The sequence below is a fragment of the Pseudonaja textilis genome, chromosome 3, assembly GCF_049901715.1.
Source record: "Pseudonaja textilis isolate UNSWEBS1 chromosome 3, rPseTex1.2, whole genome shotgun sequence".
Lineage (NCBI taxonomy): Eukaryota > Metazoa > Chordata > Lepidosauria > Squamata > Elapidae > Pseudonaja > Pseudonaja textilis.
The window spans coordinates 113606507-113618531 of NC_141992.1; the positions used below are offsets into that span (position 1 = coordinate 113606507).

Consider the following 12025-nt stretch of genomic DNA (forward strand, 5'->3'; position numbering starts at 1 on the left):
AATAATAAAAAGGGGGTTCGTTTATCCCTTTGAGGAAAAAAAAAAAACAAATCAGACCGACCGCCCGAAAACACGAAAAAAGCCCCCGAGCTCCGAACGGAGAACTAAACAGGAGCGGGAACTACGCGTGCGCATGAAGGCAGGCGCAGTTTGAATGGGCGGAGTCTACAACATCTGCCCTCGAATCCTATTATATTCCATTCAAAAGTGGGAGGGGGTGTGTGCGGAGGTGGGCGTTCCTTGAGGCGGAAGAGGAAATGGTACTTTAAAGCGTTCATGGCCGCGCTCTTGGCAACTGGGGAGACCGGCGTAGCGAAAGAGGTTGCTGCGGAGGGGCTTTAGGCTTGCTCTCTGGTTCCGAGGGATGGCGGAGAAGTTCGACTCCCTGGAGGAGCATTTGGAAAAGTTCGTGGAAAACATCCGGCAGCTGGGCATCATTGTCAGCGACTTCCAGCCTAGCAGCCAAGCGGGACTCAGCCAGAAACTGTGAGCTTCCTCCCTCCCTCGTGCCTCCTTCCCACTCGGGATTCCCAAAGCCTTTCTCCGAAGCTAGCGGGCTTGGCGGGAGTTGCAGCCCTGGGAATTGTAGGAAATAGTCCGTGGGGAGACGGCGTTTTATTTCAAATAAAAAAACCCCCAGTTTTCATTGAATAGCAAATATTATTTTAAACATATTAGCAGGCGAACTGCCAGCAGTTTGTGTGTTAGGGGGAGGCTTAAAGAAGCCATTTACAAATCCCCTGGAAGAGTTTTATTTGTTGGCGGAATTTGAACGTTGGGCTCCATGGCTAAAACGGTACTGTCCTTTCAAGATTGATGTCCCTAGGCATATTTTAAATTTTACCAATCGAGATGTTTATAAAAAGTAAGTTTTGTTAAAAAAATAAATGAAGCCCCTCCTCCATAAAGCTCTAATAATTGTTAATGCTTATGTAATTATTACATATGTCAGATGGTCTGAAGCAGTTGCTTGTTTAAAAACTGATTTTAGAAAACAAAAGCAAATTAGTGCCAGGCTGCTTTAAAGACAGTTGCTTGCAATTTAAGAGCTGTTGCTTTCTTCCTGATATTCAGTATTAACTGGAACCTACCATACATTGGGAATTGTTTTCAGCCTTTCTTCCACAATGTGCAGTTGTGGTTAAATTGTTGGAGGGCGCTTCCAAATTCTAATCCTAGCCATTGGGTGATTTGGCCAGGCACTCCTTCCCTGTGAGCCCATCTACATAACCGACTTCTGTTATGAGGACAAAAGAAAGTTTAGTTGTAGCTACTGTCTTGAGCACCTAGAGCAGGGGTGTCCAACCTTGGCAACTTTAAGACTTTGCTGGCTGAGGAATTCTGGGAGTTGAAGTCCACAAGTCTTAAAGTTGCCAAGGTTGGACACCCCTGACCTAGAGGAAAGTCAAGGTATCTAACAAATGAAGTATTGTTCATAAGTGTGGATATCTTTTGTGACAGCTATATGATATACAGGTAGTTCTTGATTTATGACCACCATTTGATCCCAAAGTTTATTGCTAAGCAAGACATTTGTTAAGTGAGTTTGTACCATTTCTTTTTACATTTGTTAAGCGAATTACTTGAATTACTGTAATTGGTAAATTAGTAACATGGACATTACAACTGGTATCCATATGAACCAGTTGCCAAGCATTTAAATTTTGATCTTGTGACCATGGTGATGCTGCAATAGTTGTGTGAAAAACAGTCATAAGGCACTTTTTTTCAGTGCAGTTGTAACTTTTACAACTTTTAGTTGCCGCTAAAGAAACAGTAGTAAGTGGAAGACTACCTGTATAGCAATTATCTATATAACAGATATGTAGTGTAAGATCCTTTTTATAAATTTCTTTCATTTCCTTCAAAAGCCATATAAGCTATTAACACATGGTAGTATTGGAGGTTGAAATGGTCATTCTAATTTTTGTGGGCAACTCCTTGTGTTGAGCTTCAGGGCAAGAATTTTAAAGATTTACCAGTTTGCTTTCTTTCCCTTTTGTTCTGAGAGCTTCTGTTTCCTTTATTTTTATTGCAAACATTTCATATTATAGAGCTAGATTGGTTATTGACAAGCCTCATAATGTCTTTATAAACCCTCTGTTGGCACAGAGGATGTATAAATTGATAATTCAACTTTGCTGTGCTATAAATTAATAAAAATGGTTTCTGTCTAGGAATTTTATGGTTACAGGCTTGCAAGATATTGACAAGTGCCGACAACAGCTTCATGACATCAGTGTACCTTTGGAAGTCTTTGAGTAAGTGCTTAACTTCTTACTCCAGCTGTCAGTATGTGGCCCTAGAGATATTGATACTGTACACAAGAGCAGTCACATATCTTTTCACAGTAAGTCTAATAAATTGGACTGCAGGGCATAGAGTATAGAAATTCATTTTAAATATCCTTTGGCATGCACAATGCTAAATAGTGTTTGATTTTTGAGAAACATCTTATATCCTTTTGCTCTTGGAAAATACATTTGCAGAGGCTGTAGTTGTATCTGCAATGTGAAGGTAATGAAATCTCCCTACAGATTGAGATTCGGAGAACATTTATTTCATTTTGAGGGGAGTTTGGTGAGGTAGTTTTAAGAACTTGATATGTTTAGTCTATGTCATGTTTAATGCAGTAGTATTTATTTTTGGTTTATTTTCCAGGAATCAATGGGAAATTGCATGTAGCTTGGTACTGAATTTCACTGGTGCAGTCTGTTTTGCTTACAAAATGGGCCATGAGAGCAATTAGTTGCTCAGTTCTCATATGCAATATTATTAAATGGTCTTCATACCTCTCCCCAGATCTTTTCTTTATAGACCCAATATATTGCTGGGAACTCAGTGTCATTAAAGGTAGTCCTCGCTTAAGCATTTGTCCAGCAACTGTTCAGAAACACAATGGTGCTGGACTTATGATTGATCCCCAAAGTTATGCCATTGTAGTGCCCCTGCAGTTACATTATTACAGTCTGGGTTTTTGATAACCTGTTGTTGCACTTACAACAGGTTGCCAAGCAGCCCATGATCCTCTGATCACCATTTGTGATCATCTCTGCTCACTTCTCCAGAAAATCAGTGGGGAAGCCAGCAGGGAAGGTTGGAAGGATAGAACTCACTCTCATTGCTGGGGGCTGTCTGAAAAAGGTCCATCAGGACCCATTTTGAAAAGGATCTTTTGCAGCCAACCTTTTTGAGAACAGAAATCAAATTGATTTTAAGACAAAGTTCCTCTGCCAAGCAGCCCTTCACTCTCAAAGATGCCAGCTTAAAAGCTCCACAGCAAAAGCCAAATGGGATTTTAGCTTGAGGTTCTTGCATCATAGAATATTCAGAGCCAGACTAACTCCAAACACCCCATTCTGCAAGTGCCCTGTACTAAAATCCCACTAACCTTTCGCCATGGATTGTTTCAGCCACCCTCTTTGAGGGCAGAAAGGCCACCTATCAGATTGATTTTGCATCCCACAGGGCAAAATCATTCTGGTCATGTGTAGATATTCTCTACACAGAGGGGAGGGGAACTGCAACATTGGGCTGAGGAAAGGAATGCTGAAGATGCAAGTTTTTCTGCAGCTGAAATTCCATTTTGCCCATGAAATCACATGGTTGAGTGGAGGGAAGGTCCAAGCCTTCTGGGAGAGGGGTGAGGTGAGGGGGCAGAGGGGAGAGGAGGCCCACACTCCAATGGGCTAGTCAGCCAATGCCTCTTAGCCCAGGAGTCTGCAACCTTAAACACTCAAAGAGCCATTTGGCCCCGTTTTCCACAGAAAAGAAAACACCGGGAGCTTCAAAATCTGGGTGGGTGTGGCCAACTTGATGTCATTTCCTCCCACCCAGCCATGCCTCCCCAGATTTTGTGGCTCCGGGTATTTTGTTTTCTCTGGGAAACGGATATCTTTCTCTGTGTCTCTTTCTCTCATCTCTCTCTGTCTCTCTCTTTTTCTCTCTCATCTCTTTCTCATCTTTCTCATCTCTTTCTCATCTTTCTTTCATCTCTCATCTCTTTCTCCCTCTCTTATCTCTCTTTCTCTGTCTCTCTCGTGTGTATGTGTGTGTGTTTCCTCTTGAACAATTTCAAAAAACAGGTGGTTGGTTTTTTTGTTTTTGCTGATGATGTTCTTTCTTCTTCTTTGGGTGCTTTTTACAATATGATTTAAATCAAGAGTCATTTCAAGTTCCCAGATAAATAAAGCTCCTTTGTCTCCTGCTGCAGCTCCCTTCGGCTGAACCCACCACTGGCTGGCCCTGCCTCTCGCCCTCCACTCCCAGTCACTCCTTGCCTGAGAAGATAAGGGCGACAGTGGTGGATGGAGACTCGCTCCATATTCCAGAGCGGGAGTGAAGTGCCCCCTCTATGTGCCTCTTCTTCCGGCCCTTGTTGGTGCTGTGTGCACCTCAGTTGCTCGGTGAGACACGCGACTTGCTCTCTACCTCGAGACACTGGCCAGGCCCGGGTGCACCTGATGCCACTGCTCTCGCCACCTCCATGGCCTTGCGCAGCACACTTAAATTTAGTGTGCTTTACAATGGGGAAGACAGCATCTCCTCTTCCTCCTGGAGCCCATTACGACATGGAGCATCAGGTACAGCCTGGCTGGGCCAGTGTCTCGGGACAGAGAGCAAGTTGCGCATCTCCCCAAGTGACTGAGGTGCGTGCAGCACCAACAAGGGCTGGAAGAAAAGGCAAGTAGAGGGGCGCTTTGCTCCCACTCTGGAATATGGAGCAAGTCTCCATCTGCTGCCATTGCCCTTACCTTCTTAGATGAGGGGGTGGCCCAGCCAGTGGTTGGTTCAGCCAAAGGGAGCCGCAGCAAAGGCCCCAAAGAGCACCGTGTGGCTCTGGAGCCATGGGTTGCCAATATCCATCTTAACCCAGGGCAGGTTTTTGCATGCCAGTTGATGCCAGGTCTTCTCCACTTCCCGAGGGGAAGTTGGTATTGCAGTTGCTGAGTATGGAAGTCATATGGGTGCCTTGCTTAACAACTATAATGACTTATGGCTTATGACACAAATTTGGGACTCAAATTTTGCTTATATGGTGAGAAGTATCTGTAATGTTTCTTAAATTCTGTACTATTGTGATTATGAAGTTAAATGTTAATCTAGTGTGAATTTCAGAAAATAATATTGGTAGAATGCATAACATGTGCATGGTTAATAAACGTGAACCACATTAAAATCTCATATTTATTTTCTCAGATACATAGATCAAGGTCGTAATCCCCAATTATATACTAAAGAATGTTTGGAAAGAGCTCTAGCCAAAAATGAACAAGTGAAAGGCAAAATTGATACTATGAAGGTAAGTTATCACTTGTACATAAAAACCTTGTATTCCTTAAGTGTACATTGTCTGCATGTGCATTCAAAAACTTCAAGTCAATAACTACAGAATTAGTTTTTGCTGTTAGGTAGTTATTTATTTTGCAAATTTGTACAGTCTCCTATCTTGCATAGGTCAGTGAGTAATGTACACAGTTAAAAACACAAAAACAAGACAGCAAAATAATCAAAAACCTTTAGTAATTTAATCCTTTATTGATTAGCCTTTAGGTTATATCAGAATGCAAAATGCAGAACAATAAGCATATATTAAAGAGAGCAAAATACATGAGTAAAAGAAGATGCAAATCATATTTCTCTGCCCCCCTAAATTTGCATTTTTATTCTATTTTTAACAATAGTCTTATTTTGTATTTTATATTTTATATTTGCTTAATGGCTAATCAATTCACTACATAAAAAAAATCCCATAATCTGCAGGCCCATGTACGCAATTTCCCTAGCAGTAGAACCACTTTGCAGGCTCCATACCCATGTTACAGGATTTCCAGATGAAATGACGAAACGCTGTTTTCAGGCCTTTCCAGAAGGCCAGCAAGATCAGAGTCAGCAAAATACACCACAGTGAGCAATCTTCTGTATATGGCTTCATTCTTATCTGTGGTAAAGCGACTGACTTAGCTGAGTCATCTCTGAATATTTAGTATAGTCAGTACAAGAATGTACAAGAAGGTGAGGTTGTGCTCTGTGTTTATTCTGATTTAGCATTCAGTCTTTTGGAGTAGGAGCCTATCAGCATGGCACATCTTGCCTTGGGAATCATTGCCTATTCTTCCTTGTAAAGGCGTTCTAAATCTCTCAGATTATGAAGGTACCTCCTACACATAGCCCTCTTCAGGTCACCCCACAGATTTTTAACTGGATTCAGTTGTGGACTCTGGCCGGCTATTCCAAAACTTAGATCTTCTGGTGAAGCCACCTTTTTGTTGATTGGAAGTATGCTTTGGGTTGTTGTCATATTGAAAGGTGAAATTCCAGTTTCTTTGCATGACTTTTTCCCCCTTTTCTCTTAGAAATTCAAAAGCCTATTGATTCAGGAACTGACTAAAGTGTTCCCAGAGGACATGGCTAAGTACAAAGCTATTCGGAGTGAAGATCCTTCTCCATAATTACATTTTCCATTGTCCTGTACTCCCTTCCAGACTCTGGTGATATATTTATATGATAATTAATGACAGTTTGAGAAGTGAAGATGTGTTCAACTGAAATAGTGATGAAATATTGTATCTCTTGGCCTAGTTGGAATTCTTTTGTACTTCATCTGCTGTTATAAAGGAGGTTCCAAAAGAATCCAGAACCTTAAAACATCTTCTCTTTAATGTGACATGAAGCCTGTTTCTGAACTGAAAACTATCTTATTTGCATCTTGTAAATAGTACACAAAGCATGGTGGGCTGTGGTTGGGTATTGTAGCTTATATGAAGTGGAGTAGTAGTATAAATGTGTCATTATTTCTTCTGGATTCTAAATTATTCTTTTGAATTTAGTTTCTAGGGTGAAGTCTTTTGGCTATATTTTGATCTACAAGAACAATACTTGTTCATTTTGTGTTGTCATAAAAAACTAGAATGTTTCTAATGTACATGGAAATATACTTGGAGGTATTGTCAAAGCAACTTTTAATTTCTTCAATTTTTCATGGTTAATGAAAATTGAACTTCTAAATATATTATGGCCTTAATATATTAAATTGTTTTACATCTTTTATGTGGTCTTCTGCTTTTTTGTTTATATCTCTTCTGATAGTCTGGCAACCATGAGAATTGATTACATAAATTGTAAACAAAGGATTTACATTTTGTATCTTATAAAAATATAGCTATAAGCTTATTCATACAGGCATGTTAATCATTTCTGGCAGTTCTGATTTGCATGGAAATGAGTTGTTATGAATAAACAATAGAGAGAACTTGCATATCTTACGTTGAGTATTTTTCATTGGAATAAACTGATGTTTAACTATTTAGTGGAAAACATTTTCTGAATCATATCCAATATGTATAATGAAAAGGAAGGTGATGGATTGATATTTAATTGTAATTACAAAGTAAGCTCATTTACATATGTGCACATGTAGTACATATGTGTATATATACATTTTTTAAAAAAATAAGCTGTATGCCTAAGGTTAAAGATAGAAAGTAGGCTAGGAATGACCTAAAAATAAAAGTAGAAATGACCTCTAAGACAGATCCATCAGGTGATCCATGGCAGCCTTTATATTCATAGGGCAAGATCTTACTTGTTGCATCGTTCTTCATTTTTTCGTTTGCAGACAATCAGATCAGTTTGAAGACTGGTTCAGTGAAGCCTGGAAATTACAATAGAATATTGTATTGTGAGTTAAGACATTTAGAACACTGATAGGTAAATGGGTTTTGATTGAAGTTGCCATTTTTAAGATGTACTGTGGTAAATGGAACAAACGTTTTTGCACACACAACATCCCCACTCTGGAAAAAAATGCAAATGGGAATTAGGATGCTGAATAATAAAAGGTGATCTTTTAAAACTATTAAGTTCTAGCTGAAGCCCTTGTTTAAGTTTAACAGGGAACTTCAGCTCCCCATGTATGCATAGCTTAGTTTCACTGATTCCAGAAGCAGCATTGCTTTACAGGCAGGAAACAGGTAAAGGCTACATGGTAGAGAAGTCAGAGTGATCAAGTGATCTTATATCTTTGATTTTAGAGTTTCATCCCTAGCAGGCTGCCAGTTCCTCCCTCTGACAGAAATGGCTACAAAGGCTTTCTTTTGGTTTCAATTAAGACTTATTCTTTAGATTCATCAAAATGTCATCCAGTTTTGAAGGTTCTATTGTCTGAGTGTTCTGATTCAAACCCTTTTCCAATAAAACAAACACGAACCAAAGGGAACAGAAACCTTTTAATGATTCTTACAAATCCCTGGTTAAAAGGCTGCTGCAAACTAATTAACTTTGATAAACACAAGCCTCGCCCAAACTGTGCGAGGCTGCAAAGAATAACAGATAAGAAATATTTTACAACACAAGAGTCTTCAAATACTAACTTAATATACTGCAGTGTCCACGAGGCTGGAGTTTCAAAATGTTTTTGCTTCCTACAAAGAATGTCCGATTCACAGCTGGCTTTTATCTTCTTGAAGGGGTGGGCATTACCTTGCAGCCTTACTCCTGAGTCGCCCGTGTTGTTGTAGCTGCTCTTTCTCCGAGCAATCCTGCGCGCACGCGCACTTAGCACAGGCTCCTCGGGAACCTCCTCATCGCTGCTGCCAGCCCCCACAATCTCTGAAGGCAGCAGTCCACTCCTTAATGGTCCTGGCCCCTCATCTGAGTCTTTGCTCTCCTCAGCCATCCGCACCTGCTGCCAGCTAACCACAACAGTGAGCCACTACAGGTAGTCTTCAACTTATGACCACAATTGAGCCCAAAATTTCTGTTGCTAAGTGATAAATTTGTTAAATGAGTTTTGTCCCATTTTACGACTTTTCTTGCCACATTTGTTAAGTGAATCACTGCAATTGATAAATTAGTGACGTTGTTAAGTGAATCTGGCTTCTCCATTGGCTTTGCTTGTCAGAAGGTTGCAAAAGGAAATCGCCTGACTGTGGGACACTGTAACTGTCATAAATTCGAGTCTGTTGCCAAATATCTGAATTTTAATCACATGACCATGAGGTGCTGCAGTGTTCATAAGTGTGAAAAACTGTTGTAAGTCGAGGACTACCTGCAATTCTGCCTTTGGCAACATTTCAACTATGGCTGGCTGAGAACTGCAGTAAGAGTAACCTAGATTTGACTGTGAAGGGTGTGGTTACAACTTTGCTGATTATTTTTTATGATTACTAAAATTTTGGCCTCATGAGACCCCCTGAAAAGAATATAATTAGTTGTATTGCTGAGATATCTTAGTGAGTAATCCTGTCTTTTGAACTTACTATCCCTAAAATTAAGAAACTGAAGCCTTTAGCAATAAGACCTTTAACATTTTGAAGTTATCCTGGGATGAGATATTTTACATTTGGCTGTATTTGGCCTGCAAGGTTGGAACTTGGGAGATTAATTCCACCATGAGGACCCTTCTCTGGACATCTGGAAAGAGCATACTCACCCTAAAGTGGGTTGGTGGTGGTTGATTGAGATTAAATTCTTCTGAAGTTTTCTAGTTCTTCAAATAGCTCTGTCCCTAGAAAGCACTACTGGATGAGTCAGTGCCCTGAAAATATATGCCCAGCAATTTAAAAGATGCTTTATTTTGTAAGATCTGATAAGATCTGAATGAGATGGGCAAAATGGCAGGTACCACATGGTCAATTATGCAGCTACATCCTTGGAAGGCAGAAGGAAAGCAAAGAATTGCCTTTCAGAGTCCTGGGAATTTGAGTTTGGAGGACATAGCCTGGTGAACCCTACTTGTATAAGTTATGCAAAAAGGTGGGATCTTCCCATTATCCCAAACAAAGGATCAGTTATAGAACTGATTAGATTTATTATCAAGGATGTGATGAGTTTGAAACTTGGAATTCTCCAGTTCCAATTTGACATCATAATGCAGTAAGGAAAAAAAACTGAAGTTGCATTTGTGCAGTATATTTAGAAAAAAGGATATAATCTAATTAAAATGGATTTAAATATTTAATGGGATATTGCCTCAAATGTTTACAGAAGCTAACATACAACCATCCTTTGGAAGGTATATTTTCTGAGTTTTAGTAATGGAAGGACTAGTCTACCTATGATTTTATTTTTCTTTGAAGCACTGTTACTGTGAAGCTAATTGTATATTTTATTACAGCAGTTATCATGTCATCAGTAATCATACAGTAATCATGTCATCAAAATCTACAGTTATATACCAAATATACAAAATGGGTTGACAAGAACAAAAGAAAAAAGAGAAGAATTTAAGGAAATAAACCCTAATAATTCAGAACCCCTAGTTTGAACTAGTATTTCCTTCTTGCAGAGAAAAGATGGCTCCCTCTGATTCAAGTGGAATCTTTTGCTAGTGGGAATGAGACATTTGTTCACTCTTAGTTTTGCAGTCCCTAATGTCTTCTGAAAAAATTGCTCCCCAAAGTTAACAGCATTTTCAGGGATAGCACAGATAATGAATGCTGAGCCTTGCTGAAGATAAGAAATGTATGAAAATTGTTTCTCCATTCCTCTTCCAGTAGTTCCTGCTAATCATGGTGCCCTGGATGGAAGTCATATCAGAGACGTGTGTACTTTGTTATCTTAGTATTATTTTTAAAAAACTTACAGTGACAAAGGCCATGTAGATGAAAGAACTTGTATATAATATTCTAAAGTAGGTTCTAGTTAAAAAAAGAACACTTATTTTTAAAGTACAGTCTGACATATGTGGAGAATACGAGCTTAGAGCATGAAAAGGCTTGCGCCCTGTAACTTGAACACATTCAAATTGTCTGAGTCTTTTTTGACATTCTCCTTTGGGAGTTTGACCCTTATCTCTTTCTCCTGTCTTCCCTGTCAATGTTGTTACAGCTATCTTATCATAGCTTTTTTTCTTTTTGAAGACTCAAGATAAAGTAGGTGCTGTAATTCAGCCTTCTCCAAGTTATTTGTCAATAATCCCTTTTATTTTACTAAAAAAGCATTATGTAAAAAAAAAAAGATTGATGAAAGCCCTGCTGGGTAATGGCAGTCAGTATCTACTGTATCCAATAAGTCTAAGGTGTACTCCCACCAATATCCAAAGAAAGGGAAAACCCATGACATTCTATGGAAAGAGCAACTTAGAGGAGTGACTTGCAACCTTCCCTGCTGGCTTCCCCATAGACTGCTTATGGGAAGCCAGCAATGAAGATTGCAAGTGGTAATTACATGGCTGTGGCACACTGTAGCCATTGTAATTGCAGGCCTTTTGCCAGTCATCTAAATTGTGCTCATGTGTCTATGGGGATACTCATGGGGATACCCTTCGTTCAGTACCATCATAACTGAAGAGTTGTTGAACAAGTCATAATCTGAGGACTGCCTGTCTTTGCTAATCAATAGAATATAGAAGATTGCAACCAGTGGCATCCACGGCAGGAATGGGCCAACTTGCGGCCAACTCATTGCGGCCAACTCTCCATAGCCAAGTCACCACAGCCAACTTGCAGCAGGCAAACTCGCCATGGCCAACTCACTGCAAGACAACTTGTTGCGGGACAATTTAACAATTCTATTTAATTATTTCAAATATTTTAATGTTTGCCATTCACATTTCATTCTGTTGTTCCTTTTGCATCCTTTAATGATTCTATTCCACCATTTCTTTGATATTAGTGTAACTCTTGTCCTGCAGTGAATTGTTCTGTGGCACGGCCCCCATGGCGAGTTGGCTGAGGCAGGTTGGTCATGGTGAGCTGGATGTGTCATCGACCCATCCATGGCAAACCATAAACTAAGAATCAATAGATCCTACCAGTTACATCTTATATTCCAATAAATACAATAATGAAAATGGGAAAAAAAAAGATGGGTTTAAAGAAAAACTTTCAAATGTGATCCAAGGGGGAAAAATCATTCTGTTTAGTGATACTAATGGGAATGTACAGAAAAAGGGATTGGGCCTTTGGGATATCTAAGAATGAATGGTGACTATTGTATGTGCAGAAAAGTTGATGCTGTAAGTGTAGATGCTTTAACCAAAGGAATGTTTAAATATGAATGTATCTTGCTTGTGAGTGGCTGT

At 39.6% G+C, this 12025-nt stretch overlaps 1 protein-coding gene across 1 annotated transcript; it reads left to right on the forward strand.

The window, feature by feature from the left end:
* The first annotated feature begins 225 nt into the window (after positions 1-225).
* On the forward strand, positions 226-7249 carry MED10 (mediator complex subunit 10). Its single transcript, XM_026701005.2, has 4 exons — positions 226-486; positions 2178-2261; positions 5200-5302; positions 6357-7249. The coding sequence occupies exons 1-4, from the start codon at positions 365-367 to the stop codon at positions 6450-6452; spliced, it is 405 nt and encodes a 134-aa protein (XP_026556790.1). The 5' UTR covers positions 226-364; the 3' UTR covers positions 6453-7249.
* The last annotated feature ends 4776 nt before the right edge of the window (positions 7250-12025 follow it).

Bases quoted from the DNA above. Each gene is read 5' to 3' on its own strand.
- MED10 (XM_026701005.2), top strand. From the start codon at position 365: ATGGCGGAGAAGTTCGACTCCCTGGAGGAGCATTTGGAAAAGTTCGTG. The intron at 487-2,177 runs GTGAGCTTCCTC...GTTTCTGTCTAG, and splicing joins GCGGGACTCAGCCAGAAACT to GAATTTTATGGTTACAGGCT. The intron at 2,262-5,199 runs GTAAGTGCTTAA...TTATTTTCTCAG, and splicing joins GTACCTTTGGAAGTCTTTGA to ATACATAGATCAAGGTCGTA.